General features: G+C 39.0%; 2 protein-coding genes across 3 annotated transcripts in view; one reads left to right on the forward strand and one right to left on the reverse strand.

Annotated features, from left to right (window-relative positions):
* Nucleotides 1–340: 340 nt before the first annotated feature.
* On the forward strand, nucleotides 341–12834 carry LOC134666646 (7-methylguanosine phosphate-specific 5'-nucleotidase). 2 transcript variants are annotated; one of them, XM_063523868.1, is made up of 7 exons: nucleotides 341–561; nucleotides 1517–1721; nucleotides 2390–2549; nucleotides 3405–3467; nucleotides 6852–6981; nucleotides 10877–11089; nucleotides 12679–12834. In XM_063523868.1, the coding sequence occupies exons 2-7, from the start codon at nucleotides 1526–1528 to the stop codon at nucleotides 12796–12798; spliced, it is 882 nt and encodes a 293-aa protein (XP_063379938.1). In that variant the 5' UTR covers nucleotides 341–561; nucleotides 1517–1525; the 3' UTR covers nucleotides 12799–12834. The 2 variants fall into 2 exon arrangements, with proteins under 2 accessions (XP_063379938.1, XP_063379939.1); XM_063523869.1 differs by having other exon boundaries at nucleotides 341–499.
* A 2427-nt stretch (nucleotides 12835–15261) lies between these two features.
* LOC134666653 (phospholipid-transporting ATPase VB) overlaps nucleotides 15262–27464 on the reverse strand; it is a 77761-nt gene continuing 65558 nt past the window's right edge. Inside the window, exons 15-18 of the mRNA XM_063523879.1 lie at nucleotides 22550–22693; nucleotides 20106–21971; nucleotides 17712–18666; nucleotides 15262–17602 (exon numbers count right to left, since the gene is read on the reverse strand). Of these exons, the coding sequence (XP_063379949.1) occupies nucleotides 21914–21971; nucleotides 22550–22693 (202 nt within the window). The 3' untranslated portion in view covers nucleotides 15262–17602; nucleotides 17712–18666; nucleotides 20106–21913. The remainder of the gene's footprint in view (nucleotides 17603–17711; nucleotides 18667–20105; nucleotides 21972–22549; nucleotides 22694–27464) is intronic.

The following is a 27464-nucleotide window of genomic DNA, read 5'->3' on the forward strand; positions in this document are numbered from 1 at the left end:
CACTTAAACAAATTTTTCCACCGAGTGCAACACAAAACTTTCACCACACCAACGCGAGAAAAATACTAAATGTAAAAAATTACAAATCATATTATCCAAAAGAATGCTATAAAAAATTTCGTTTATTACAGTAAGTAGGGCTTCTGTTTGATAGTGTGTAACGTGGTCCGCCGTACGTCTATTAGGGACACAGCTATAAGTGAGAGCGAGAAAGATATATTTTTACCGGACTAAGGTCATTGTCGTGTACGCCCGTCTGTTACAGCTTTTTTACTACTGTATTTGATTCTTTGGCATAGAGTTGTCATTGTCATTTGTCATTGTCAAGTTGTCAGTTTGCTGATGTTGAATACGGTGTCAACTGTACACTCGATTCAGCTATTTATTTTCTCTAATTATTGTATTCGTGATTTTCTGAATAAAAGTATAGTTAATTTCTGTAAAAATTAGACGACATATTTTTGATAAAGTTTTAAGTGCTTGCAATAGCATTTTTAAGGTAGTATAATAAAGACCTTGAATTTGGAATTATAATTTTGTTACAAGATTGAAATTATTTTTGTGAGTAAAAAAAACCTTTATTAGATGACCAAACCGTAACTTCGTCGTAGAAATTTAGTAGTAAAGGGACATCCCTTAGCAATCTCTAGTAGTTGATTTATAATGGTGCTATAAAGTCATTTGTTTTCACTAGTCGCCATTCATAGTAGTGTGGTCTCAGTTACATCTCAGAAAAAAAATGTGTTCTCAGTGTGAAAGATGTAAGATATCTACAATATCTTGGAAGTTCCCTGGTGACCGTTTCCAGATGTCATATGATGTCATAAGAAATCTAATTCCCCCTCTGGGCTTGGGGAGGGGTGGATGTAAAACAGGGGTTGGTCTGTGATGTAAAATAATAGGCATATCACATTTAACATTTTGTTACTTATTGATTAAAGGCACCTACCAGGGCTTGGTATCTTTTTCGTGTAGACAGGATTTTATACAGAAAAATAATAAAAATTCAAAAATATTAAGTCTGGAGATTTGTCGTATGACAAAATATCATTAAATTCAACAACTTTTTGAATCCTAATTTAACCAAACACTTTACACTGTTGGGTTTAGTAAAATATCACAAAAATAGTTTAATAATAGGTATGTTCTAGTTTTAGTTTTGGATCCAATTTTGTATAACATATGTTAGTTTTTAGATCTACAGTCATGGCCCATGTAAAATTACAACAACCAACATAAAAATCCTGCAAAAAAAGTTGAGGGCACAGCTAGTTATATTATATCCGTACACGGCGGGAAGAAGTTGATAACTCGAAATATTCTACTGAAGAAATTTGAACTTAAAATAAAATTACAAAAGGTTCAAATTTCTTCAATTTTTTCCCAACATATCAACTCCTTCCCGCCATGTACGGATATAATGAAAAAAAAATGGAAAAGAAAAATTATATTAAATTTTAGTATTAAGTATTTTAATTTATAAATAACATTAACAGTTTTTTTTTGTTACATACAGTTCACAAACATGAAACTACTGGATATAGTTGACATCCCAGAGTTGACGCGGTCAAATGTACATATTGGCAACAAACCCCTGCTGATTGATAAGATCAACAAACTTATCAGCGGTGGGCACAGGAAGCTGCAGATTGTCACCGACTTTGACCACACTCTCACCCGCCACAAAATGGACGATGGGACAGTTGTGCTCACCAGCTTTGGTAACTTTTTAAATGAACATTATGATAATAATAATAACAAAGCCGAATTACACCTTTACCCCTCCATAATTGTGGCCTTTAGCAATTTTAAAATTTGCTTTTGAAGGAGTAGGTATCCCCTTCCATTCAATAGCCTGTACCCTATTGAGAGTGAATTTAATCTCAAAATATAATTATTCTGGCACAGCCACTTTGTTGGCCACAGAAAAAGACCTTGAAGTTAAAAAAATCAAGGAGCAAAGGATTTTTCTCTTGTAGAAAATGGAATTTCGCCCTTTTTTACTGACAAGTTAGGTGTGTTTGAGTATATATTTAAGATGAAATTCACCCTGAATAGTCCTTTTGCTCTTAGTATTTTCTTTATGCCCGTCTCATGTTGTGGACAGTCTCATGAGGCAGCATCCACAGTGTACCCCTTAAGTTGTATTGTTAAAATTTTACAAGTTTATTCTGCGCACGCCTACAAATGCATCGTCACACGTACCATTATTTATTTGTATTGGTAAATGATAACCTACCTACCGGAGATAATTGTACCGAGGCCTACCGCGAACATCTAAAATCGAAATATCGTTATCTGCCTGTACCGTTCGAATATGCAAGAGCAACAGATAACGTAAATTTCGATGTTAGCGATTGGCTGGTGTAGATTATGATCATAATTTCAGGTATGTTTCGGGAATGCCCGTCCATTCCACAACACTACAAGGATGAAGATACACGGCTGTCGGGTATTTATAAACCTATCGAAGCCGATCCCCACATGAACGTAGAAGAAAAGATTAAGCATATGATCGATTGGTACCATGCGGCTCATGACATACTCAAGTAAGTTATATAGGTGTCGTGTCACATAGTAGATTTAGAGGCTCCTCTACACGATGGGCCAACGCTGGCCACTCCAAGGGACGCATTTATGAGATAGCAATTGATATTGCTATCTCATTCTACCGCATGACTGTGTCCCTTGGAGTGGCCGGCGCTGGCCCATCGTGTAGAGGAGCCATAAAAAAATTGTCTTCCCATGACAGCCCGCGACGCCAGTAACCCTTTATTCTTCATAAGTTTTCACATTGTTTTAGAGTTCTGTATTTATATAACTAAGTGTAATATGTACCCATAGACTAGGAATCCTCTAGACCGAGTTTAGAGCAATTATTTCATGCAACCGATGATGCCAAAAATGCGGGGGTGCGCGGGACGAGGTGAGCGAAGTCCCGTGTCGTGATTGGTCCGTTCAAAGACACGGACGTCACACAAAGACACTTTCGACTCGAACATGGAGTAAAATTACCGTATGCGTGGCAGAGGGGGTAGCGCGACTATGCTCAGTCTAGAGGATGTTTTGTCTGTGTATGTACCTATTGACCAAAAAGTGTTGTGAATATAACCGCTGTTTTAAACGGCTTCCTGTCTCTCTGACCATAGGCGATAAGAAAGTAACGAGGGGTCAGAATATTCTTTGCGGGCGATGAACATTGTTTCATGATACATACCTTCAAACTTACGGTTCTTGCGTCTTGCGCCAGAAAATAGGTGACGGACTAACGCCAGAAAATAGGTGATAGATCAGACCAGACCGAACTATTAGTGGAATCGCCCCCTTTCAGTTACCATTAGGCAGTTCACGATTTAAACGAGAAGTCATTACCTATACCTATATCTCTCGTATCCCTGTTTCAGAGGAGTCAAGTTGCCGCGAAACGAGCTGGTCGAGAGTGGGATTAAAATGAGAGATTGCTTCAGGTTGGTTATTCTATTTTAAATATATATTAAGGCCTGATTCGAAACAAATTTGACAAATTCAGAGTGATTTTTCTTGGATATTTTCTAGCTTACTTTATATATATGTCGTAGTCAGATCGTATAATCCGCCGTATTACATTACGGCTAGCCGTTTTCAAAAACAGGGGCGTTTTGAAATGCGGCGGTTCGACGATTAGCCGGATTGTCACTGCGATACGTTCTTCAATAAGGCGGCCCACGTTTAGCCGCATCGTACATTGTAGAGTGACCAGTTCTTTCGGTCGCCTACGTAACCGGAGTTTGACAATGTTTGCAATTTAATTTATTTCTACCATGGTCCCACCGCACTACATGTGTTTCTTTTCCAAAACATTTCCTTCACAACTTAAATAGACGGAGCCCCGCAAGCGGGGCTCCTATTTCTGGGCGGTTTGCCCTTCGGGCATCTGAAGTTACCTAACGAACCTAACCTAATTACCTACCTACGCTTTTTTCCCCAAAGTGTAATGTTTTCACGGACGTCTCACTTAATCAATAGGTAGGTAGGTTAGGTTCGTTAGGTAGCTTCAGATGCCCGAAGGGCAAACCGCTCAGAAATAGGAGCCCCGCGAAGCGGGGCTCCGTCTAGTTAAGTTGCGAAGGAAATTTTTTTTTGAAAAGAAACAGTCCGACAAACTCCAGATTTGATGGACACCCCAGCGTTTGTCAGGCAGCGCCACGAGTGTAAAAAATGGGAACTAAAAACTGTCAAAGCGGCGGCTAATGACTCGCTGTATTACATTACGGCTAGCCGTGTTGAAGAACGTATGGCGCCGAATACATTCCGGCGGATTCTTATTCAGCCGCATTCAATACGTCTAATCGTTAAACCGCCGCATTTCAAAACGACCCTGTTTTTGAAAACGGCTAGCCGTAATGTAATACGGCGGATTATACGATCCGACTGCGACATATACACTACGACATTATAATTATCAGAATCACAAAATTATTATACCAAAAAATTTTTTTTTATCAATTCTAAGATGATCAAAAAAATCAAATAAACGCCGCCGTCTTTTTAATTAGGCGCCAAATTGCTGTCAAAAACTTGATAAGTATGGAAGAAACTTGCACATAACTAATTTCCAACATAACCTGTTACCTAATATTATACCAATACTGAAAGGTAATTTCATTGCAATATCCATGAAACAATGAGGATCTAGACATATCTTCAAATATCTGGCGTATCAGGAATTTCGTCGATGTGGTGTCAGTTACCGGGCATTGGTTACTTTTCGACAGAGAAATCGACACCAACATCACTAAAAGAAACGGTTCGCAGCTTTAGTTTAATAATGCGGATTTCCAATATTACTTTGATAATATTTGGAGATGATCCACGATGTTTATGAGGCAATCAGCATGCTTAAGCCAGTACCCTCGAAATCGGACCAAAAAACTTGATTCAACAAAGTCCCACAGTATTGACCTATTGAACGGTATGGAGTGGAGTGTCCAAGGAATTAGTTCGTTAAAACAACAAAAACTATATGCAATATAATATTTCAAAATAAACATTGTTCTTGATAGGACTCAAACTAAGAAACTGTCAAAAAACACTGTCGGATGTATGATGGAGGGCATACAACAAAACTAACGACAGGAGCGGGAAGAAATGGAAAATGATGAATTTACTTATAAATAACAATTTTTAAACAAATTTTCAATAAATTATGGAAAAACAAATCTTGATTCAGCTAGCTTCAGTACCATTAATAGGGTTTTCAATTTGGCAGATTGAATTCGAATCAGGCCTTATAATATAATTTAGGAATCCCAATATTCAATCATTTTGAGATGCCCACTTGTATTGTTTATATCAGATAAATAAGTATAACTTGTAAGATAAATTGAAAACCAGGGAAAATTTCAAATTTAGAAGTTTTTCTGAACGAACAATTTACAAGTGCGATAGAGAGGCAACACGTCGAACGTGGTTCGCGGTAGGCCTTCTGACCGACCACACCACTCTAATAAGATTTTGTCAATGTACAAATTCATTATTTTATAGTTCAGCGCCACCAATCCCATGAATTTGTGCCGCATAGTTACCATTGTGGTCGGGCAGGGGCATGACCGGAACCTTAGCCCGACCACGACATGATAACGATGACAAATTTTGGTAAATTCACAAATTCATTAGGTACTTTTTAGGTGCTATTTAAGTACCTCAAATCCCATGAACTTGTTCCGTATAATTTTCAAGTGGCACTTAATCACCTAAACCTAAAAATGATGGATTTGCGCAATCATGCGCAAAGGGCCTCCTAGCCTAGTCGGTAGTGACCCTGCCTACGAAGCAGGAGGTCCCGGGTTCGAATCCTGGTAAGGGCATTTATGGATGTTTTCAATGTATATAAGTATTTATATATATGTGTATATTATATATATCGTCGTCTAGTACCCACAACACAAGCCTTATTGAGCTTACTGTGGGACTAGCTCGATCTGAGTAAAATTGTCCTATAATATTTATATTTATTTATATTTAAATCTTATTATCATGTCGTGGTCGGGTCGGATCCATGATATAATAATTGGTACAAAAGTGCTTGCGCAAGAGAAGTGCACCTTGGCGTCTCACCTTGAGGGCATTATTCAGACACTGTTTAGACATTGCCACGTTTCTCTTTACATAACTTACGCTAATCATGACAATATTTTATTAATCATAAGCGTGCTAACTCAGGGTACGAATAGGTACTAAAGTGATGTTTATGTATTATGAAAGTTTATTGATGTAGGTACATTTTCTCGTTGAAAATACTCTATTAAGTATTTGAAAGAGGTCCGATGTAATGCCTCTTATTTTGTCCGTTTTATCATGAATAGTGACTGTACCTAATTTAAAAATTTGGCGCTCTGAGCTTTAAAACTTTTTTTACAGTTTAGACTTGTTTTAAGTCACTCGCGCGATAACCATAGGTTGAAGCAAGACACAGCGATCGGACCTTTCGTTCCCACTTATGGTTGTCGCTGCTGCCGTCGCAAGTCGCTTAATGTCGTGTTTAAGCCGTAAACAAAGCAAAACAAATAAGTCTAAACCGTAAAATTATTCAATATTAGTATGTTTCACAACAGTTTAAATTCGATTAACCCTTTGAACGCCAAACGGCATATCTATTTGTCGTGCCGTTGTGCCACTGACGCCACGGGGGTAAAATTTAGTTTTGTGAATAAATAATGCTAACCTAAAAGTGGGGTGTTTTACAGTAGATTTTCATCAAAAAAACGATCGACGTCAAATGCCGTTTTTGGCGTCGTTGTCACGATTTTGCGTTGACGTCAATGCCGTCTGTGGCGTTCAAAAGGTTAACGTCACATTTGACTGGCTTTCAGGCTAGGAGTACACAAGATGATGGCGTGGAGCTCGGAGCGCGCGGTGCCGGTACTGGTGTTCTCGGCCGGGCTCGGCGAGAGCGTCGTGGCCGCGCTGCGGGCCTCGGATCTGCTGCTGCCCAATGTCAAGGTATGCTGCGGCCCGCGGGCCCAGAACACTGGCACAGAATAAATAATAGTACTGAAAGGAAACTTCCTACGAAACCGAAGTTTGACAGCGATTCAGGGTCGTATCATGCTGTCTCTTTCTAATGTATGGCACTATCCCGTTCGGCTATTTAGGGTTGTCAAAATTCAAGCCATTATCTGTGGTCGTGCACGCAAAGGGACGTCAAGTTGTGTCAATAATTGCTCGGAGCGATGCTGAGCCGAGCGGAGCCGAGTTTGGCCGAAGTCAGGAGTATCGCACCCCTGACACCTTGATACTATGCCCGGGTCGGTTGCAATGTTTTCTAAATTTTTTCTACTCCCGTACTTTTATTTGTCATTTAAAGGGTCGTGCACACACCTTTAAAACCCTATCTTATAGTTGTCAAGGCAAGTCTTTAGTCTATTCCCCAAAAAAGAATTTGTGCGTATACGCAGTATCTTTTTGACGATTTTACGATACTTCGTGTAATGACCACTTAAAAAATATTGAATGAAATACAGTGTTTCCAACCTTATTTTAAATGTCATCTCTGACAAATAAGTGAACCATAGATATTTTTTTTAAATTTTATTCATACATTCATTCTTTTCCCACCCATACCCTCCATTTTTGCTACTTCTTGATTTAAAAATATTTGTTAAATTTACAATTTTATTTCAAAGTAAATGCTCGGTCGTAGAAAAAGTATTGTACGTTGTTTAACTGAGTCAAAAAATACTCATGGCGTCTTTATTAACAATTTTCGGCTTCGCCTCAAATTGTTACTCACGCCACTCGCCTTTTTTGACCTCTCTTAAACAACGGTTGCATAAAATACTATTGTTGTATGGGAAGTTTCATAGTTTCCTGCCGAGTGACGTTAGGTGTTATCATAGAGAAATATAGTAAGAGTAGAGTGTTCACTCCATACATCAGTTTTGGTACCAAAAAGACTATTATTTTCGTAGTCGACATCTAGCATCGACTAGCGGAATTATCAATACCGCCTCTTGATACTAGATGTCTCGTAAGTCGCGACTCACTAAAATTGTATTGAACAAAAATTTACAAGTAATAAAAATAATACCGTAGAGTTTCGTTTGTTCGCCTGGGTTTTGACACTTTTTTCAAAAAATCTCTCAAATTTGAAAGCATTTTGATCCGTTAAGGCGAAAAAACGTTTTTTAGTATTCCTAACTATCAGTCAGTGTTGGGCGTAATTAATTACTCGTGTAATTTAATTACTAATTTAATTACATGTAATTGAATTACAATGTAATTGAATTACAAAAAATTTAATTACATGTAATTAAATTTTCTATGTAATTTGCAATTGTAATTACATTAATTAGTAATTAAATTACTCAATTACTTTTTACTTACCTTTTTAATAATATGCAAATATGAACAAATTTACTTGGAGTAATTATAAAGAAAAACTTTTATGAATTCCATTATACGCTGGATAACGTTATAACATACTTTTTATCCCTGGAATCATACCTTTACGGGGTACTATGTGACAAACCACGTTGAATATGGCGGTCGGCGCTTACGTCGCGTAGCACCGCATTAGTATTGGGGCGCCGCTAATAATGACGTAAGCGCCGACCTAAGGGGCCTTTCGGGTTGGACTGTAGCAAAGGGGGGGCTGGGACTTTTTCTCTAAAATAAAAAATGGCTGAGTTAGACGCCTCCAAAGATTGATGTTTTTAAAGGGAGCTGGGACTTAGAAAATTTTCATCGCGAGTGGTGTCATTATGACATATATTTTAAATGATTGTAACTTATAGAACACGTCAAAATAAGCTACTTTTACTTGAAAAACTTTTTTCTAAAACTTTATTAAGAACTGTTTTAAAACCCCTGTTTTTTTTCATTTTCTCAGTCCCAGTCCCAGAAACGGCCCCCCTTTGATACAGTCCGCTATTTTCAATTTTAGAAAAAAGTTTTTCAAGTAAAAGTAGCCTATTTTAACGTGTTCTATACGTTACAATCATTTAAAATATATGTCATAATGACACCACTCGCGATGAAAATTTTCCAAGTCCCAGCTCCCTTTAAAAACATCAATCTTTGGAGGCGTCTAACTCAGCTATTTTTTATTTTAGAGAAAAGTTTTTTTAGTAAAAGATGCTTATTTTGACGTGATCTACACATTACAATCATTTAAAAATAGTATCATAATGACACCACCTAATCAGAAAAAAAATCTAAGTCCCAGCCCTCCCTTTGCTACAGTCCAACCAAATCAACCAAAGTCAACATTGACAATGTTGCTTAGTCAAATTTAAAACCATTCAAAATGTTCATCTGATTTTGGAAATAAAGATGATCAAATACTTGCATTCTATAAAAGTAATTGTAATTCAAAAAAGTAATTAAATTAAAAAAATTAATTACAAAATGTAATTAATAATTTAATTACTAATTACATTTTGCAATTGTAATTAGTAATTAAAATTTTAATTACTTTCCACATGTAATGGAAATTATTTGTTGGAATTACATTTTGTAATTGCAATTGTTAATTAGTAATTCAATTACTTTTTGCCCAACACTGCTATCAGTATACACCACTAAAACTTTGTATTTCATTGGTTAAGTTGGTAATAAATAGCCCCAAAGGCAATAGGCGATGTTTGGGTATTTTTCCCAATCTTCGCCTATGGCATGCCCTGCCGCTAATACTTACTTTTCTGTGACTTATACATGTTAAGTCGTATCTCCTTGGAATGTGCTAATTTACTATGAACCTTAACTACACCAGACTAGGCATATATTTAAAAAACGGGGTAGTAGGCGAAGTTTGGTAACAGTCTGAAGAGGTTTTCATACATTTTCTATAATGAAGCTAGGGCTGCCAAAAATTAACCAACATGCCAAATAAAGGGGAGTAATGGTTTATAAGTAAAAAAAATATTATTTTTGACAAAATTGTTTAATTGTTGCAATATTGTTCTTATTATTGTAATTGACAGCAAATCAACCATATTTACACAAAGTGAGACATAAAAATACCCATTTGGTACCTTCTCAATATCGGTAAGAGTAGAAATAAACATTTGCATATAGCGTAAACCAAACATAAGAAAATATTTAAATTTGGAAACAAATAATGTCATCCACCAATGAATGTGGTACAAAAAATTTGTCAACCCTAGGGGTAGGCGAAATTTGGCAACAAGATGGACGCAAAGTACCCTCACCAACGTTTTATCCAATTATGACTTCTAAACGTAAGCTAGCCATTAAATAATAGTTTCATATGAAAAAGGGATAGTTATAGGACATAATCATGTAAAAAGTTTAACATTACCGGGTCCGTATTACCGTTTAAAACTGAAGTTAAAACACTGGTTTAAAAAACGTGTGGTCGGCGTCGCGAAAAAACCTCACTGGGTCAACTGTGTAAAGTTAGCCGCAGAATGTTCGAAGAATCTTGACACCCGTAAAAAATACTTTGTATTTAGCAGTTTTATGTAAGGCTTACATTAGAAACATTTTGTTAATGGCAACTTATGGCAAACTAGGCGAAAATAGGTAGCGCAGGCAAAGATACGAAACTTTACGGTATTTATTATTTTAAGGCGAAAAATAGAGTTCCGGTTAGTCGGGTTATAATATTAGCTCAAAATTGTCTAACGTCATTAGACTTTACGGTCGGTGCAACATCTATTGTCAAATAGCAGTAGGTAGGTACTGATAATTCCGCTACCCGTTGCTAGTCTACAGACTATGAAAATAATAGTCTTTTTGGTACCAAAACTGAGTGAGCACTCTATGTATTTTTGCTCAATGGTATTATTGAGTACTTTAATCTGATGTCTATTCAAGCTCTGAGGCACCCTCTGCTATAGCATTCAGTACCTAATAATACATCTCTTTTTCGCAGGTGGTGTCAAATTTCCTCGCGACAGACGAGAACGACGCCATAATCGGCATAAAGGGTGAAGTTATTCACACGTACAACAAGAACGAGACAGCGATCAAAGGCACCGAGTACTACGACCTGGTGAAAGACAGAGACAACGTCATCCTGATGGGGGACAACATCGGCGACGCCGGCATGGCGGAGGGCATGGACCACTGCGACACAGTCATCAAGGTGAGTTCATCATCATGCCCACTAGTACTGCGACCTGGTGAAAGACAGAGACAACGTCATCCTGATGGGGGCAACATCGGCGACGCCGGCATGGCGGAGGGCATGGACCACTGCGACACAGTCATCAAGGTGAGTTCATCATCATGCCCACTAGTACTGCGACCTGGTGAAAGACAGAGACAACGTCATCCTGATGGGGGCAACATCGGCGACGCCGGCATGGCGGAGGGCATGGACCACTGCGACACAGTCATCAAGGTGAGTTCATCATCATGCCCACTAGTACTGCGACCTGGTGAAAGACAGAGACAACGTCATCCTGATGGGGGCAACATCGGCGACGCCGGCATGGCGGAGGGCATGGACCACTGCGACACAGTCATCAAGGTGAGTTCATCATCATGCCCACTAGTACTGCGACCTGGTGAAAGACAGAGACAACGTCATCCTGATGGGGGCAACATCGGCGACGCCGGCATGGCGGAGGGCATGGACCACTGCGACACAGTCATCAAGGTGAGTTCATCATCATGCCCACTAGTACTGCGACCTGGTGAAAGACAGAGACAACGTCATCCTGATGGGGGCAACATCGGCGACGCCGGCATGGCGGAGGGCATGGACCACTGCGACACAGTCATCAAGGTGAGTTCATTATCATGCCCACTAGTACTGCGACCTGGTGAAAGACAGAGACAACGTCATCCTGATGGGGACAACATCGGCGACGCCGGCATGGCGGAGGGCATGGACCACTGCGATACAGTCATCAAGGTGAGTTCATCATCATGCCCACTAGTACTGCGACCTGGTGAAAGACAGAGACAACGTCATCCTGATGGGGGACAACATCGGCGACGCCGGCATGGCGGAGGGCATGGACCACTGCGACACGGTCATCAAGGTGAGTTCATCATCATCATCATTATCATCATCATCATTGGCCTGTCACATCAATAAGATGATGGTTAAAACAGCGTCTATATTAAGAGTACGGCACTACCGCAAATGACTTCTTCATCATCATAGCCACCCAGGATTGCGGGTTGGTGAAATTGAGACAGATAACGTCTTAATTATGGAGGCAACACCGACATGCCGCGCATGCCGTGATTTATAATTTAATATATCTTATTTTACCGAAAGGTATATATGTTTTGTGAAAATTTTACGATGAAATGTCTGAGCAAACACTCATATTTTGTGCCTTTCGAGTCCAATCACGTACATTACTCTCAACTCGCCTAAAAGCCTATCGAAATAACTTTTTAACCAGCCTATAAGGTGTCCCACTGCTGGGTAAAGGCCTCCCCCCTAGACTTCCAATCCTCCCGATTAAGTGCAGCATCTATCCAGTTGCTGAGAAATGTGTCCAGGTCGTCCCGCCATCTCCTCTTAGGACGACCTTGCCGGCGTTTACATTGTGGCACCCACTCCGTGGCTAGTTTAGCCCGCCTCTGTGGGTGCATGCGTCGTACATGGCCTGCCCAGTCCCACTTTAGCCTGGCGGGTTTCACCCCAACGTCGACGATGCCTGGCCTGTTTGTGTTAGGCTGTTTTGGTTTATAACTTGAATAATGATATTTCAGGTAGGCTTCCTCGGCCACGGCGCCGACAACCTGCCCAACTACCTCAAACACTTCGACATCGTGCTCGTCGACGAGCACTCCGTCGATCTAGTCAACGCCATTTTGAAACACGTGCTGTGATTATGTTCATTAGTCGGCGGACTAGGGAATGTGCAGATGTATAGACCGACCGCTTATATGACTCCTCGCCTGCGCGGTACGGGGTGGGACGACTAAGGGCGGCGGGGAAGGTGCGGGCGGCAGGCGTATGACTCATTTAAGCGGTCGGTCTATAGTGCATAATTATTTCCCATCGTATTATCACGGAAACTTTTCTTGCTATTTCAGTCAGTCTCGTTACAAAGAGTACTGAGGTTGACTGAAATAGCATGACAAATACGAACGATTCCGAGGAAATACGATGGTATACAATTATGCACCACATCTGTAATGTAATGCTGGATTTTTATTAAAAAAGTTTTCGATTAGAGCAGCAGGTTTTGTTAAAAGAAGCCACATGCTTTCGCTAGTCGAAATAGATTAATTGTTATATATTTTTGTCCATGAGTTTTTTGGGGTTAGTCCCGTGTGTTCTCTATTTGTTATGTTGACATTAATTACCATTGTATTAGAATTATTTAGAACAAACGGGATTAATCTATGTTTTGTTTTTGTTACAAATATGTAAGATATATTTTATTATCAATTGTTTGTGTACAAATGTTGTTCCTCATTATATTAGAAACATTTCGTGTTTATATTTAATATTTCTCCATTGTGATTTGATGTGCAGTAGCGTCATGTATCTAGAACTATACAATACACATATGTTGAGATGCATAATACGATACAAGTGCGAGAAATAGGAAAATCGCAACGAGTATTAAAACAACCGAAGGGAGTGTTTTAAATTGACACGTGTTGCGAATTACCTATTGGCACATGTATCGTAAGTACAACGTTTTACAGTACAAATGGCCCTTTAAAATTTCGACATAGTATCGTAATGTGCAAATTATCGCACTAGTACGGTAAAGTAGCACCATATGTACTGTAAAGCGTATTACTGCACTAAAAATAAAATTGCTATTTGTGAGACTACGATAACCGAATCGAAATACTTCACACAGCGTGAGTTTTGTGTGTGGTTTGTTATTATTGTATATTATGCCCAGGAGGAACCAGGATGATTTTAACAGTGTATTCCTTATCATATTTGGAGACTAAAATGTCGCACAAAGTTTTCTGTTCTAGGTTCTTTCAGAGGTTGACAACATTTTCTGGTCACGATCATAGCAAAACGTTTGTACTGTGTCACTATGTTGTCTAGTTTAGTTTGTTTATCGTTATTTACATCAAAGTGGCTAGGAACACTTAGAAAAATTGATCATTACAAAAAAAAACTTCCATTTTGAGTACCTATATAATAGTTTTAAGAATCTATTATTTTGGCCTCATGATAGCGTGGTTAAAATCCTCCGGGTTCCGGGCATACAGGGTTTCTTACCCACAGGGTGAGAACAATGGAACCATGGCTCAAATTGCGAGTATAAACTGTATAGAAAGTAGTAGCGAAACAGTAAAATGCCCGCATCTTTACTCTGCCGGTTTTATTTATGTATAGAAAGTAAAAGCACAGACATACGAGGCGAGCAATTTAGTTACATGGCCAACTAATGAAGTACAACCAATTCAACCGATGGTGTTTCCGATACGTGGTATAACCATCTCACGCAGAAAAACCAAAGAAGAAGGCATCTCCTCTGTTCTCAAATATACCGGGTGTGGCCTGTAACACGAGCAAATAATTAAACCATAGATTGTACTCCTCAAACGGTGACACTTTTGTTCAACAACTTTTAAAAATTATTAAGCATTTAGACTCCCTATTTTTCATACAAAATAACTATTATCTTCAATGGACGCCATCGCCACGCCATATCATTGTGATTGACGTTGCTTGTCAAGCCTTAAACATAACAAAATTCGCAATACGTTGCGTCTTTGAATAACTTTTAAAGTGTATTAAAAATCAAACTACAAGTTATTTTTAAAATCCTCTGAACAAATGTTGATCAGTATGAGTAATACAGCCTACAGTTAAATTTTTTGTTCACACCCGGTATGAAGGATATTGGGCGTAATTTTTGACTGACATTTACCTGCCAAAACCGTCCCCAATAATATAGTTTTGGGTCTGTGTCCACTGTCAATGGAAATAATATAATAGTCTTTCACCAAACTCTCTTGGACACAGGAAGGAAAAAATTGAGTATTAATTTTTGTATCACTGACTCTTCCGGTCCAAACTCTTTTGTAACAAAAATCTAGTGTAAGTTTTTGAAAAATGTACAAACTAAATTTTTTGTATGAATTTATGCATAAAAGACGCCTCTAAGACAAAAAAAGATTAGGTAAGTATCTATACTATTGCCTGATAGTATGTCCTCGAGCAAATACAGTAGAATGCAATTAACAGTTTTATTATTAGCCAATAGTCGCACATGTAAGTTGTATTATATGCAATTTACCTAATTGTATAGATAGTAAATAAAATCTCGAGATTATAGAGATAATCTGAAATGACTAATAAAACAACCGATATATTAAATAATTTGTTATTTTTATTTAATAAAACAACACATCAATATGTATTTCCAAGTCATCGTGGCTTGCGCCGGCACGCGTGGCGCCCCCTAGTTTAATTTAGAACGATATCACAAAAAACATAAATGCATTTTAAATACAATAAACTAGTCAAGAAAAAAAATTACTTAGGTCAAATTAAACTCTTAAGCTATGTCAGAAAAACAGTGACATGACAATGCATTTGTATTTATTTGAGAAAACCATCTTTATAGTACATAGGTACCTACTCTTGACTGTATAGTCTGTATAAACATAATATCCAAAGATATGCTTGATAAATCTCCAATTAAAATTAATAGAATAATGCTTGGTAATACTATATTTCGTTGATAATGGACTAGTATACATAATAAATTAAAGTAAAATTAAATAATTTTTGTCTGGCTTTTTTCACGTGCTAACTATAGTTAAGAGGAATGGAAGTGTGACAATGCCTTTGCTTGCACGTTTCATTTTGAAATAAAGTAATATTAATTCGGTAGGTACAGTATGAGAGAACACAAGTAACCTGAATGTATAGAGACAGACAGACAGACAATATTTATAATTTTTGCCATAATTATGTATTTATCAGATAGCACCGAAGCAGGCTAAAAGCACATGTTAATGCAATAATATGACGTTTTTATTTTTGCAATAGTTTATCTAATAAACTCATATTTTGCCTTAACGGTCAACACGTTGTCTCAAAGCTGCATCCTATTTGTACTCTTATTACAAACAATCTCATTCCGATCCATATGGCAAGAAAGTCAAAGTATATGAGAAATTTATGATTTATTTCTAATACCTATTAGTAATTTAACTGAACAAATTAAAAGCTCTAGATAAACAACAGTCTTAGTACATACAAGTTATTTACACAAAGTTTTTTTTTATATAAAAATATCCTACTGTACATAATATAACAATAACTATTAATGTAGAAATATAAATTGTCTCTATGTACACAACTAGAAACAGTATTAAAAATAGTCAAATCTTCTAGGAATCATTATGTTTAGAATACGCATAATGGAGCGGTCGAGAAATACGAGCTCGGAACAAAGGCAAGACGCGGTAGCGATTGGAATGTTATATACGTCCCTAGGATATTATCGCCCTGGATACATCCAGAGTGTACTTCCCGCCACATCAGACGGCATACCGCGAACCACGTTCGACGTGTTGCCTCCCTGTCACAGTTACGTACGAATTTACAAGTGCGAAAGGCAACACGTCGAACGTGGTTCGCGGTAGGCCCACAGGTTCGCTGAACAGATTGCAGCACCATCCAGTTGCAGACGCGCTGCGTGGCGCTAGAAACGTTCTACCTGAACATATGCCCCACGCCATGCGTGGCGTGTGTAACTGTTGCGTAACTTAGGGTGGTTATTCCATCTGTCCAATTTCTTTGTCCAATGTGTATTTTGACTCACATTTTGCTGAGAGAGTGAGACGCAAACACATTGGACCAAGATATTGGACAGATGGAATACCATACCACCCTTAGTGATTTAGAAAATATAACCTTACACTGTCCATTTAAAGTTGGATTTTGCTTGTGAACAATCGTGGCGGTGATTTCCACGTTCGACTACACGCAAACTTAAAACTTTAACATTTTTATACTTAGGGCGCATAATGACTCGGTTGCAAAATGACTCCCTGTCCTGCTAAACATCCCATCCATAACGTTAAAAGGTACATTTAGCGAAAAGCGACTCATGTTTGAATAGGACTAAAAGGGATATGGCTTTACAATTCGGGCATATAGCGCATGGGATTTAATATCGCAAAATAATATTTCACTACTCCTACTGATATATAATACTTAGGCAAAGTTTTCAACGCGAAGTTTTCCACATGTGTCCAGAACAACATTATTTATTATAGAAGAGATAATTCAGTTTCAAAAAAATTGAGACTTTCATTAATTCTTGTGTAAATTTCTGAGAAGTTTTACAACTATATTGAAAAAAAAACTGTTAATTACCGTCAAGTACATCTGGGGACATAGAAGTATCATCAGACTATTTTTTTACCTATGAACTAAGCTGGCTAGTTAAAAATTGACGCTATTAACAGGCTGGTAGATCCCATATAATAGGGAATATTTCCTTTGTCTAATGTTATCCCTCCTGTCCCAGTTATCCCACTTGACGGTATACGCCCTTACCATTTAAATTGCCTTTACCATCACTAAGCCTAACGATTCGGCGCACTTTAAGTAAAGTTCATAAGACCCAATAAGGGGACAGTCTGGGGCAAGGCAGCATCTCCGCTAGAAATCGTCAGGAAATCAACAATCTCATGGCTCCTCTACACGATGAGCTAACGCCGCCCACTCCAAGGGACGCATTTATTTATTTATGCGTCCCTAGGAGTGGCCGGCGTTGGCCCATCGTGTAGAGGAGCCATCACACTACGCTACGGAACATGGCCGCAGTCGCAATAAATATCTAACTATGAACACAAAATATAGCCACGGGTAACTTTCGCGAGCGGTTTAGCCTCTGAGGTTTAATATTAAATGTTGTCTTGTCATTAAAAGATTATATGAAAAACTGTTTATATTAGCATGTATGTATAACTACGCTATTTTAATAAGATCTGCGAAAATTGCCCGTCGATATGCTAACGCATCGCTCACACACCGATCACCTACGCATCTCTCTCTCATTTCAAGTTACGGCGGACATAGCTACTTACCTAAGAGTAAATACTTGGTCAAGCGTATGCAAAATTGCACATTAAAACTACCTACTACTAAATACGAGAATTTCTCCAATTATTATATAAGTGGACAAGATAAGAGTCGTATGAAACTAAAGGATCTTTAATGCTTGAAAATACTAAGAATTATAAATAGGTACATTTTCAGGATAAAAGTGGCCGAAAACATGCGGCGGTAGTAGGAAATATAGTAAGATAGATCCCTTCATTATCATTAACAAATGGCCTGGCCTGTTAGATCCCACGAAAGTGCCTAGTGCCGTCACGCTCAACATACTTATACTTAATAAGAATAAATTTAAACCTCAAAAAATAAAATGCATTTTGAACAAAGAAAATTCAACTTTTAATTATAGGTTTTTGATTTAGATTGCAATGTAATTTTTCTTATTTGGCGGGATTTAAAAGGGTAAAAAAATAACTGTGGCCTGTCTTATAACGTGACTTGTCAAACTATATTTTCATCTTTAACATCGGTGAACTCATTTACGATATCGTATCGTATTGAGAGACGTTTATTAAAATTAGAATCGGGCCGATAGTAATTGAAATGGAAATGTAAGCAAGATTCGATATTTGATAGTACCTACATATCCTCCTTATAAGTTACTTAAACTTGACCTGACCAAGTGTTAATATTTTTCCCTTTTTAGGGTTCCGTACCTCAAAAGGAAAAAACGGAACCCTTATAGGATCACTCGTGCGTCTGTCTGTCCGTCTGTCCGTCTGTCACAGCCAATTTGCTCCGAAACTACCGGACCAATTAAGTTGAAATTTGGTACACATATGTAAGTCTGTGACCCAAAGACGGATATGTAACGTCAACAAATGAATTTTAAACATAGGGGCTACTTTTGGGGGGTAAACGATAACATTAAAAAACAAAGTTTTGAAAACTATATCGTGTTACATATCAAACGAAAGAGCTCATTTTGAGAATCTCAAATATATTTTTCTTATAAATTTACGATAAAACGTTTAGAAGTTATTCAAGAAAATAGACAAAAAATGACCATTCCCCCCCCTCTATCTCCGAAACTACTTGGTCTAAAATTCTGAAAAAAATACACAAAATAGTCCTTTACCTAAAGATGTCAGGAAAACCTATCAGAAATCTAGAGTCAAGCGTGAGTCGGATTTAAGAACAAAAATGCGGTTAACGTTTTTTTAGGGACACAGCCGCAATGGTTTAAGTGAAACGTGATGTAGACAGCTATTGCGAAGGCCCTAGGCCGATATCCGCATAAGGTCGAAGGCCCGAAGCTCCCCAAAGAGGCGTGCCTTTAGCTTCAAGCGACAGTCGGACTGAAGACAAAAAATGCGACTAGGCTGTATCTGGCACATAGTCGCAATGGTACTTGTAGTACAGTCAACAGCAGAAGTTGCTAAGCGGCCGAGGTGTTCAAAATTACCCTGACATGCTCTTATTGTCTTAACTATAAAGTCGTGTCCAGATCATTTTAAACCACTCTCCCGCTTAGCAACTTCTGCTGCTGACTGTACTGATTGATTGGGTTACTATTGTTACGTGTTTTAAAAAGCAGTAGGTATACAGGGTGGCTAAAAAATAAACTAAGTGTATTCCCGTTGCCAAGGTGCAACCTTGAAATCGCGAAGAAAAATTTGGCTGTTTCATACATTTTGGCTGGTCCGTTTTCTATGGGAGGATACTTCTATTTTCGCGATTTCGGGGTTGGTCCCATACTAAAAGTTGCTCAGTATAATCCCAAAACCTCCTTGGCTACGGGAATACACTTATTTTTTGGTCGCCCTGTAGGTATTATCTCTCTTCGGCCTTCGCTTTTAAAACACTTTCGGAAGTTGTAGGAAGCGCGACCCGTCGGACGCTCGAGTTTTCAGCTCTACGCATTTGGACACTTGTAGGTACTATTGTTCGGCATTTAATCTTCAGAGATGTAGAGATATGCCACCACGCCAGAAAACTTCATGTTACATCAGGTTTTTGATTGACCCATTCGGGTTTTTCAAGACGTTTCACTCACGTCACGTTTCACGTACAAAAATATTTTGAAAATTGTGTGATGTACGGAACCCTTGAAACGCGAGTCCGACTCGCACTTGACCAGTTTTTATTGTGGGACGTACCACATTACAATCTATTAATTGTAGATATATACAGATGTCAATCACAATGAAAAAGTTATAGGGAAGCCAACTTCGGTGACTCATAGTTGGTTTAAAAATAGAAAAAATGGTCCCGGTTGGGCATTTAACTTTAAAAAATAATTAAAGAGGGAAATTGCTTTTGACGTTTTTGATATGAAGATTCGATTTGAGTGATGCTTGATGCTTAACTATTGATTATTTTACCTCATTTCCTCGCATGTTTGGAGAAAAGCACTATAATTATATGCTTGCGAAGCCGGGGCGGGTCGCTAGTAATTCATTATTAGTTTTCAATCGCGGTCACTAAGAGGACGCCCTTCCAACGGACACGGCCCCTTTCGTGCAATATGATAGAAACAAATGAGCCCAAAACAAAACCTACTTTGTGGTTACTACTACTACTGACGTTAATGAGACATAAGTACATCAGCGTTATACAATACGTAAGAAACATGTCCACATGGTTAAGTGTGGCTACAATACGTCTACTGCCAACGTCGAGAGAGATTCACTATTCCAGCTACAAGTACAAAGTCCACAGACCGAAGGTCCTACTAGCCGCTTCAACGGCTCCGCTCATACATCCCAATAACTATGAAGACTCAAAGCTATGAAAATTGGTCAGTTTGACTATTGTCACAATTATTTCAGTTCTCGTTTATTATTACCTAGACTCTAGGTCATAGAGCAGACAACTTGAAGTATGGTAGAAGTATCAAAACTGTTTGGAACTGTGAGGCTCGCTCAGCATGCTTTATGGCTCCTCTACATGATGGGTATGGGTACACTCCAAGGGACGCATTTATGCGTTAGAGGGAGCAAGTGATATTGCTATCTCATTCTACCGCATGGCTGCGTCACTTGGAGTGGCCGGCGCTGGCCCATCGTGTAGAGAAGCCTTTATGTTCGACATATGGTACACTGACGGCACACAACTTTGGGCAGTAGGTATAACCCGATAAGTGATAATTGTTGACATAACTCGCAGTTATGTCAATACTTAGACGCGGCATAATATACACATAAAAAGTATGTGTAATTTTTATGCCACTCGACTTTTTGTCGTATATGACACGGTGTAGCAAGAATCATTTGTTATAATGTGACACATTGGTCCCGACATCATACGAAAGCACTATATTAGTCTATAAAATCGAACACGCTGGCCCAACTAGGCATCTAATTATACAAAACGTTTCATCGACTGCACTTATTTCGTATGCAAGGTTCAAAACTTATAAAGCTTATTTCCAGAACACTTACTACAATTAGGTATTATTTTTTATCGGGAATAGATCTAATTATACTCTGTATCTTTAGGCATTTGAATAAAAGTAAACAAAATCTACCCTCAAATGGCTCCTAAAGCCAGTTGAGGGTTGATGAAAACATTACATGATCAAATAATGTAGGTTAAAGTCAGATCGTTCAGCCACTGATCCAGGCGGTTTTATATTAAGTTGGTTAACCAATAAATGTTATATCTACCGAAAAACGTACAAATCATTTGTTTACTTTTATTTACATACCTAAAGATACAGACTATAGGAATCCGATTATTATTTTATTACCTCAAAACGAATTCCAAATGAACCACATTCAGTTAGTATACAAGATAGGAGATTCTGTTTCTCGACGGGAATGAGCAAGAGTGTCAGTCAGAGGATGCAACGTTTCTTAAGCCGTGCCGTTTGGGCGCGGACGATCTACATCTACTTAAACGTTAAGACAGATCACAGCCTAGGTTCGGAGGTCGCGCGCGCGGTCACGTGATGGCCGCCACGTCCGCGGCGGTCTTCTGCAGACCCTCCTCGTCCGTCGACCTGCGGGGAACAATGTACAAGATATACAACAACAATAAAAAAGAGCGCTGGTGGCCTAGCGGTAAGAGCGTGCTACTTTAAATCAGAAGGTCGCGGGTTCAAACCCCGGCTCATACGAATGAGTTTTTCGAAATTTATGTACGAAATGTCATTTGATATTTACTACTTGTTTTTCGGTGAAGGAAAACATCGTGAGGAAACCGGATCAATCCCGATAAGGCCTAGTTTACCCTCTGGGTTGGAAGGTCAGATGGCAGTCGCTTTCGTAAAAACTAGTGCCAATTTTTGGGATTACTTATCAAGCGGACCCCAGGTTCTCATGAGCGGTGAAGAAAATGCTGAGATAACGCGAGAAAGAAGCATGCCAGCAGCTCCTATGCCCACGAGGTCTCACCGTATGGTTACGGATCGCACGTTCTGGGCGTGCACGTTCGTGACCGAGATGTACCTAAGTGTTGTTTTTGACGCCTCGTCGATGGTGATGTACCGTGGCCACCGTGGGACATGCCGTGTCGTTCCAAGGAATGTTTATCCTCCTCCCAACTAATTGACTAGTTGTCTGTAAAGAGTGTTGTTACCTGTAGACGTGCGCCTCGGCGCTGGCGGTGTCGCAGTGGTAGTGCGCGGCGTAGGGCAGGCGCGCGCGGCCGCGGCGCCGCGCCAGCACCGCGCGCCCCAGCACGTTGGGCCGCCACGAGTTGCGCACCGCGTGGTACGCCAGTCTGCACATACCACAACACCTCGCCCGTTTATTTCACCGACTTGACAACGATTACTTTTTTTCTTACGTTAAAGAAATGACGCCCGGATCTATATCTATCGCATACGCATTATTAATAATTATATTACTAACCCGCTCGCACAGTGGGCTCATTTACCACCGTAATCATTTATAGCAATACTCGCGAGAGATAGGAACAGGCATCTCACAACTTTAAAGTGCAATTTAAAAATGTTTGAAAAAAAAGACATACATACATATAGTTCGTTTTTTTTAGCATTAGAAAGAACTTGAAAGAAGGTAAGCGATCTTGGCATGTCTTTTAATTGAAAAACACTTTTTAAAAATCAATAACTATTACTTATGAAAGCAGAAGAATATAAATGATCGTATTAAATTCATAATAGTTACATATTTGCCGTAACTTATTTTTAAAATGTGTTTTTCAATTAAAAGACACCTCAAGATTGTTTACCTAATTTCTAATGCAAAAAAAAACGAAGTATAGATATATAGGGGGAGTTGTCGATAAAGGATTGATCAACTATTTCTTGTTGCTAGGGAATGCAAATCGGTTATTTTCGGTTATTTTTTGTATGGAAATAATCGGTTTTTAACCGAAACCGCGGTTATTTCCATACACAAAAAATAACCGATTTGCATTCCCTACTTGTTGCTACTCTGTCCCACCAGGTAAGGGACAATATTAGCAAAGTTCGTTAGAAAAACTGTTATACCACGTTCTACTAATATGCTTACTTGATGGACCATTATGAAAAGGGGTCATTTTACCTATAACATATTTACCGAAATGGTTTTTGATTTAGCCCACTTTACAATTGAAAAAATATCTGATTGATAAAGCTTTTTATATAGTGTTGACGAGTTTTATGGATACTTTTTATTTTATTCTATTAAGATTCTATGTTTTTAAATCAATTTATTATTCTTGATATTATGTAATGTAAATTAAAGGAACACGAAATATCCTTTAATTAATTGCGGGGTGTGTTAGGGTGTATCTAAAACTATGAACCCTAACACACAAACGCTGTCTTTTTTTTAGTTTGTAATTTTGTATGTATTTGATGACCACGATCCTCAGTCATGAGGCCGACCACAGAGGGGGAGACATATACGTTTATACCGTACTAAACAAATTGAATTGAATATGAGCACATAATAAATAATAGTACTAGGTACAGAAGACTCACTCTCTAACAAAACGCGCCTGTCACGATCAGCACAGATATGGCCGCTAGGTGGCGTGTAGCGTTAATTTATTTTCTTAGCTAAATAAATAAATAAATCTTAACAACCGATAAGTATCGATGTCGATGTGGTCGATATTATCGACTTTCCCAATCCCGGCTACTAGTACTACTAGTAATATGACCCGGAACATCGTCAGAACCCGAACCCGAAGCAACTGTATCAAACTTGTTTAAAGCTGATTTATACGTTTGGTACAGCTTAAGGCATTCATTGCACGCGGATAATGCGTCCGGCTGTAGTGAGCAATCAATCCGGTTTAAGCGGTGGAAAATGTGATTCATGGTATTTTTTGTTCGAGCTAAAAGATTCTTATCAAAATTATCGTTTAGAGATTTGATATTTTTAGCAATCTTAGACAAGCTTTCCTCTACTGCCGCTGTGTCTACCGTTGGATCAAATGGCGACACCAAAATGTCCTCAGAAGGATAAAGCCGCACAAGTTTCGTAATTTGCTTGCGTAAATCTAACACATTATCAGCTGCGGTTTCCCCTCTAATCTCTACTTCATACGCGAGCTCTGTCTTTTGCAGTGACATGAACTTTATATCCAATGCCATGATTGTAAGAGTATTTCATACAATGTTTGGGTAAATTTGTACACTTAAAAACAAGGTTATTCTAAACTACTCCGCTCTGTTACAAAGAATAGTGAAAGTGAAAGTAGTGACTTGTTTTTATTGTTAAAAGGTATGATAGAAAAGAAATAGCAAGTAAGTTGTAAGGACCCGAAAGATAAGAAAAGTAAGAGAAATGAAGATGGAAGATAATTTAGAAGAAAAGCTAACTACGAAAAGGCAAAATAAAAAGGACAACTTGTGTCTAGAGTGTCGTTACAAATTCTAGGTTTTATCGATATCGATAAGTACCGTGTCCACTCTCTAGACCCAAGTTGTTAAGCACAAATAAATTAAAAACAAGACTTCACAAAACAACACGCACACAAAACAAACTACTCAACGATCCAAAATACCACAAAAACCACCTTGATACCAGGTTGAAGGCGCCACTTGTAGCGTTAGGTATCTAGGGCAGAAATGAGCAATAAGGCTTAGGCTACAAAATGCACAGTGGTTTTATTTGGGCTTATATAACGTGGGTCGTTGGCCTAACGTGGTGGCGGCACTTGGATCGGTGTGTAGCTGGGCGTTACTGTCCTGGCGTTCTTGGCGTGGCTCGTAGTGGCAACCCGGCGTTTAGCGCTGAGCACTGGCAGCGAGAGGAGCACAGACGCAGAGGTTGGACTAGCAATTAGCCCGTAGGGTAGACCCTGGAATTTTATTCCACTGTGTTAAGGCTACGCAGTAAAATCAGTTCCATGGAGCGTTCCGCCTTATTTATAATGCTCATGTCTTGACAGCATACGACATTCTGGTGGCTATATATCTAAGTTCAGTTTGTCTGTGGCGGTCGGTACATAAGCTACCGAACCATACTACGTTAGGGGTCATGGGCAGACCTAAACAGTGCTCACGACCCTTCCAAATGTTATCAATTGATTTTATTGGTCCTCTTCCTTCAAGTAGGAAACAGAACACATTTCTACTCGTAGTAGTGTGCTGTTTTACGAAGTATTGCTTCGCGTTCCCACTACGACGAGCGAATGCGGAGGCGGTAATCAAACATTTAGAGGACTCAGTATTTCTTGTTCATGGAGTTCCCCAGACGATTTTTTTAGATAACGGGAGTCAGTTTATAAGTAAAAATTTAGACTCATTTTTTAAGAAGTACAAAGTACCCAACGTTTTCTTTACCCCTCGTTACACTCCTCAAGTAAATACTGTCGAGCGTCATAATCGAACCCTTATAACGTGTATTTCGACTTTTATAGAAAACGACCATAGGACTTGGGACGTTAATCTACCAAAAATAACTTTTGCTATTAATAATTCAAGAAGCGAAGTAACAAATTACACGCCGTCTTTCCTTGTCTACGCACGAGAATTGGTAACATGCGGCTCGCACTACGTAGATAACGATCTGCCTAACGAGATTATTTTTCTACCACGCAGTATCTATGCTGAAAATATTGGTCAAATGGCAAATATATTTGATGAGGTCCAAACTCGTCTTTGGCAAGCTCATGCTAAAAATACCTCCCGCTACAACCTCAGGCGACTACCAACTGAATTCAACGTCAATGACATAGTTTGGAGAAAAACCTACTACCAAAGTGACAAAGATCAGTATTTCAGTAAGAAGTTAGCACCTAAATTCTTAGAATGCAGAATAGTACATAAGAGGTCCCCTCTAGTCTATGACTTGCAAGATATGTCCGGCAAAGATTTGGGTACTTGGCATATTAAGGACCTTAAACTAGTAAGGCGCTCAAGATAATGCCAATTCATCTTAGTTTAGCCAGTAGAATTTAAGTAGATATATAAAAATTGTAGTTAGTAAATCGGATTTTTTTTTTAAGTTAGTCAGGTGAGCAAAAATCCTTCCCAAGGGAGCGGGGTAACTGTAGCGTTAATTTATTTTCTTAGCTAAATAAATAAATAAATCTTAACAACCGATAAGTATCGATGTCGATGTGGTCGATATTATCGACTTTCCCAATCCCGGCTACTAACTTGTTTACGCGATAGCCGGCGCCATGTTATAACGGTCCGCCACAGCCGGGCATTGAAGATCTGACTGCAGCGCTGTACGCATGTCGCTCTTGCGGCCGCGGCCTTGTCTCGCGATGTCGAATATTAAATAATTTAATAGGGAACAAGTGCTCTTCCACTGCCGTGCCACTAAGTTTCCGAATATAATCGAGTGTATCTGTTTTTCCCCCGCTTTGGGTAAGTTTGAACACATAAATACCTCTTCTAGTTTTAAGTTTTTCTCTGTTCCGTAGCTTGCTACTATATTATACAGCCTAATGCTTTACGCTACGCCAAATGGCGGACTCTGATTTTGAATGCTAATGTACCATGGATGTAAATTATATTCTTAGCCTAAGTAACTTCATTCGTAATGGTCATGCGTAAGATAATAACTAGATATAAATGTCCTAGCTTCCATAATATCGCACCTTGCCAATTGCAACCTTACGCTTATGTTCCTAAGCCTTATTTATCTCCGTTCTGAATTCCATGTACCGACCGCCACAGACAAACTGAACTTAGATATATAGCCACCAGAATGTCGTATGCTGTCAAGACATGAGCATTATAAATAAGGCGGAACGCTCCATGGAACTGATTTTACTGCGTAGCCTTAACACAGTGGAATAAAATTCCAGGGTCTACCCTACGGGCTAATTGCTAGTCCAACCTCTGCGTCTGTGCTCCTCTCGCTGCCAGTGCTCAGCGCTAAACGCCGGGTTGCCACTACGAGCCACGCCAAGAACGCCAGGACAGTAACGCCCAGCTACACACCGATCCAAGTGCCGCCACCACGTTAGGCCAACGACCCACGTTATATAAGCCCAAATAAAACCACTGTGCATTTTGTAGCCTAAGCCTTATTGCTCATTTCTGCCCTAGATACCTAACGCTACAGGCGACAGC

This window comes from Cydia fagiglandana, chromosome 8 (genome assembly GCF_963556715.1).
Source record: "Cydia fagiglandana chromosome 8, ilCydFagi1.1, whole genome shotgun sequence".
Classification (NCBI taxonomy): Eukaryota; Metazoa; Arthropoda; class Insecta; order Lepidoptera; family Tortricidae; genus Cydia; species Cydia fagiglandana.

Bases quoted from the DNA above. Each gene is read 5' to 3' on its own strand.
- LOC134666646 (XM_063523868.1), top strand. From the start codon at position 1,526: ATGAAACTACTGGATATAGTTGACATCCCAGAGTTGACGCGGTCAAAT. The intron at 1,722-2,389 runs GTAACTTTTTAA...TCATAATTTCAG, and splicing joins AGTTGTGCTCACCAGCTTTG to GTATGTTTCGGGAATGCCCG. The intron at 3,468-6,851 runs GTTGGTTATTCT...ACTGGCTTTCAG, and splicing joins AAAATGAGAGATTGCTTCAG to GCTAGGAGTACACAAGATGA.